The 5,000-nt window shown below is 43.8% G+C and overlaps 1 protein-coding gene across 1 annotated transcript in view; it reads right to left on the bottom strand.

The window, feature by feature from the left end:
• LOC110515556 (cAMP-specific 3',5'-cyclic phosphodiesterase 4C-like) overlaps positions 1-5,000 on the bottom strand; it is a 27,231-nt gene that overhangs the window by 9,220 nt on the left and 13,011 nt on the right. Inside the window, exon 10 of the mRNA XM_036948268.1 lies at positions 3,825-3,923. Within this exon, the coding sequence (XP_036804163.1) occupies positions 3,825-3,923 (99 nt within the window). The remainder of the gene's footprint in view (positions 1-3,824; positions 3,924-5,000) is intronic.

Genomic DNA, 5,000 nt, shown 5'->3' on the forward strand with positions numbered 1-5,000 from the left:
CACACACACACACACACACACACACGTGCATTAACACACACACACACACACACACACACACACACACACACACATGCATTAACACACACACACACACACACACTTGCATGAACACACACACACACACACATGCATGAACACACACACCCGCATGCACACACTTGTTTGAACTCACACACATACATACACACACACACACACATGCATGAACACACATTCATGCAGAGCACCTACGCATTCACATCATACACACATCACACACACTCAGCACACAACATACAGTGCCTTGCGAAAGTATTCGGCCCCCTTGAACTTTGCGACCTTTCGCCACATTTCAGGCTTCAAACATAAAGATATAAAACTGAAATGTTTTGTGAAGAATCAACAACAAGTGGGACACAATCATGAAGTGGAACGACATTTATTGGATATTTCAAACTTTTTTAACAAATCAAAAACTGAAAAATTGGGCGTGCAAAATTATTCAGCCCCCTTAAGTTAATTAATACTTTGTAGCGCCACCTTTTGCTGCAATTACAGCTGTAAGTCGCTTGGGGTATGTCTCTATCAGTTTTGCACATCGAGAGACTGACATTTCTTCCCATTCCTCCTTGCAAAACAGCTCGAGCTCAGTGAGGTTGGATGGAGAGCATTTGTGAACAGCAGTTTTCAGTTCTTTCCACAGATTCTCGATTGGATTCAGGTCTGGACTTTGACTTGGCCATTCTAACACCTGGATATGTTTATTTTTGAACCATTCCATTGTAGATTTTGCTTTATGTTTTGGATCATTGTCTTGTTGGAAGACAAATCTCTGTCCCAGTCTCAGGTCTTTTGCAGACTCCATCAGGTTTTCTTCCAGAATGGTCCTGTATTTGGCTCCATCCATCTTCCCATCAATTTTAACCATCTTCCCTGTCCCTGCTGAAGAAAAGCAGGCCCAAACCATGATGCTGCCACCACCATGTTTGACAGTGGGGATGGTGTGTTCAGGGTGATGAGCTGTGTTGCTTTTACGCCAAACATAACGTTTTGCATTGTTGCCAAAAAGTTCAATTTTGGTATCATCTGACCAGAGCACACCTTCCACATGTTTGGTGTGTCTCCCAGGTGGCTTGTGGCAAACTTTAAACAACACTTTTTATGGAAAGCTTTAAGAAATGGCTTTCTTCTTGCCACTCTTCCATAAAGGCCAGATTTGTGCAATATACGACTGATTGTTGTCCTATGGACAGAGTCTCCCACCTCAGCTGTAGATCTCTGCAGTTCATCCAGAGTGATCATGGGCCTCTTGGCTGCATCTCTGATCAGTCTTCTCCTTATCTGAGCTGAAAGTTTAGAGGGACGGCCAGGTCTTGGTAGATTTGCAGTGGTCTGATACTCCTTCCATTTCAATATTATCGCTTGCACAGTGCTCCTTGGGATGTTTAAAGCTTGGGAAATCTTTTTGTATCCAAATCCGGCTTTAAACTTCTTCACAACAGTATCTCGGACCTGCCTGGTGTGTTCCTTGTTCTTCATGATGCTCTCTGCACTTTTAACGGACCTCTGAGACTATCACAGTGCAGGTGCATTTATACGGAGACTTGATTACACACAGGTGGATTGTATTTATCATCATTAGTCATTTAGGTCAACATTGGATCATTCAGAGATCCTCACTGAACTTCTGGAGAGAGTTTGCTGCACTGAAAGTAAAGGGGCTGAATAATTTTGCACGCCCAATTTTTCAGTTTTTGATTTGTTAAAAAAGTTTGAAATATCCAATAAATGTCGTTCCACTTCATGATTGTGTCCCACTTGTTGTTGATTCTTCACAAAAAAATACAGTTTTATATCTTTATGTTTGAAGCCTGAAATGTAGCAAAAGGTCGCAAAGTTCAAGGGGGCCGAATACTTTCGCAAGGCACTGTACCTACACACACACACGTCTGTTTCACTAGCCTTGTGGGAATCAAAATAACACATCACACATCACACATCACACACACTCAGCACACAACATACCTACACACACACACACACACACATCTGTTTCACTAGCCTTGTGGGAATCAAAATAACACATCACACACACGTCCTGGAAATTCAGTACTGAGAGAGACTTGGTCTTCAGCCAATCATCTTTATTTAATATCGATTAATTATTGCAATAATGAATCCGTGGAGCCCACCAGTCTGGCCTGTTGTGCCGAGAGCCCAACCTTTACAGACCATGCTGTAACTGCCGTTGTTGGTGGTGGAAGAAGAGGAGGACCAATGCGCACCGTGGTAAGTGTCCGTACTGATTTAATATTATTGATCGAACACTGAAACAAAACAATGAAGAGACAACGAGCGAAACGAAACAGTCCTGTACGGGTGACATACTCAAAACACAGAACAGAAAACAACAACCCACAACTCAACGGTGATAAACAGGCTGCCTAAGTATGGTTCTCAATCAGGGACAACGATAGACAGCTGCCTCTGATTGAGAACCATACCAGGCCAAACACAGAAATACCAAATCATCTCCCGGGTGGCACAGTGGTTAAGGGCGCTGTACTGCAGCGCCAGCTGTGCCATCAGAGTCCCTGGGTTTGCGCCCAGGCTCTGTCGTAACCGGCCGCGACCGGGAGGTCCGTGGGGCGACGCACAATTGGCATAGCGTCGTCCGGGTTAGGGAGTGTTTGGTCGGTAGGGATCTCCTTGTCTCATTTGTACCTTGTCAGCTCGGGGGTTTGAACTTGTAACCTTCCGGTAACTAGTCCAAAGCTCTAACCACTAGGCTACGCTGCCACACCTAATATCCCGGATGCCAGGATGTCAGAGGACCATTGAGTCCTTTTGTTCTACTCCTCTCTGTCCCAGCTAAAACACGCCCCATATCTGGTCTGTGGAACGCAGGCTCAATCAGACCGGAGACATACGTCTCACCTGCACCACTAAACCTAACCCTAAAACTAAACCTAACCCTAAAACTAAACCTAACCCTAAAACTAAACCTAACCCCTAAAACTAAACCTAACCCTAAAACTAAACCTAACCCTAAAACTAAACCTAACCCCTAAAACTAAACCTAACCCCTAAAACTAAACCTAAACCCTAAAACTAAACATAACCCTAAAACTAAACCTAACCCTAAAACTAAACCTAACCCTACAACTAAACCTAACCCCTAAAACTAAACCTAACCCCTAAAACTAAACCTAACCCTACAACTAAACCTAACCCTAAAACTAAACCTAGCCCTAAAACTAAACCTAACCCCTAAAACTAAACCTAACCCCTACAACTAAACCTAACCCTAAAACTAAACCTAACCCCTAAAACTAAACCTAACCCTAAAACTAAACCTAACCCTAAACCCTGAAACTAAACCTAACCCCTAAAACTAAACCTAACCCCTAAAACTAAACCTAAACCCTAAAACTAAACCTAAACCCTAAAACTAAACCTAACCCCTAAAACTAAACCTAAACCCTAAAACTAAACCTAACCCCTAAAACTAAACCTAACCCTAAAACTAAACCTAAACCCTAAAACTAAACCTAACCCCTAAAACTAAACCTAAACCCTAAAACTAAACCTAAACCCTAAAACTAAACCTAACCATAAAACTAAACCTAACCCCTAAAACTAAACCTAACCCCTAAAACTAAACCTAACCCCTAAACCTAACCCCTAAAACTAAACCCTAAAACTAAACCTAACCCCTAAACTAAACCTAAGCCCTACAACTAAACCTAACCCTTAAAACTAAACCTAACCCTAAACCTAACCCCTAAACTAAACCTAACCCCTAAACCTAAACCCCACACCGTGTGTCTAACTCCAGGTACCTGGAAGATGGCGTACATGATGCAGCTGAGAGGCCTGCTGTTGGAGAACTCTGACACTCTGAAGATGTTGAAACTCCACTTGTCCAGGTCCTCTAGCTCCTACACACACACACACACACACACACACACACACACACACACACACACACACACACACACAGGCAGGCACACACACAGGCAGGCAAACACACACACGCAGACACACACACACACACACACACACAGGCAGGCACACAGGCAGGCACACACACGCAGGCACACACACACGCAGACACACACATACGCAAGCAGGCACACACAAAGAGAGAGTGTGAAGCCTTGAGTGAGGTAATGAGCTGAGTCTAGTAACCTTGACTGATTGCCTGAGAAGGTATTTGTGTATGTACAGTCGTGGCCAAAGGTTTTGAGAATGACACAAATATACATTTTCACAAAGTCTGCTGCCTCAGTTTGTATGATGGCAATTTGCAAACCCTCCAGAATGTTAAGAAGAGTGATCAGATGAATCGCAACTAATTGCAAAGTCCCTCTTTGCCATGCAAATGAACTGAATCCCCCCAAAACATTTCCACTGCATTTCAGCCCTGCCACAAAAGGACCAGCTGACATCATGTCAGTGATTCTCTCGTTAACACAGGTGTGAGTGTTGACGAGGACAAGGCTGGAGATCACTCTGTCATGCTGATTGAGTTTGAATAACAGACTGGAAGCTTCAAAAGTAGGGTGGTGCTTGGAATCATTGTTCTTCCTCTGTCAACCATGGTTACCTGCAAGGAAATACGTGCCGTCATCATTGCTTTGCACAAAAAGGGCTTCACAGGCAAGAACTTCAAGGAGAGCGGTTCAATTGTTGTGAAGAAGGCTTCAGGGCGCCCAAGAAAGTCCAGCAAGCGCCAGGACCGTCTCCTAAAGTTGATTCAACTGCTTGGTGACAAACAATGCCTTTTCCAGCATGATGGAGCACCTTGCCATAAGGCAAAAGTGATAACTAAGAGGCTCGGGGAACAAAACATCAATATTTTGGGTCCATGGCCAGGAAACTCCCCAGACCTTAATCCCATTGAGAACTTGGTCAATCCTCAAGAGGCGGGTGGACAAACAAAAACCCACAAATTCTGACAAACTCCAAGCATTGATTATGGAAGAATGGGCTGCCATCAGTCAGGATGTGACCCA

The sequence above is a fragment of the Oncorhynchus mykiss genome, chromosome 17 (genome assembly GCF_013265735.2).
Source record: "Oncorhynchus mykiss isolate Arlee chromosome 17, USDA_OmykA_1.1, whole genome shotgun sequence".
NCBI lineage: Eukaryota > Metazoa > Chordata > Actinopteri > Salmoniformes > Salmonidae > Oncorhynchus > Oncorhynchus mykiss.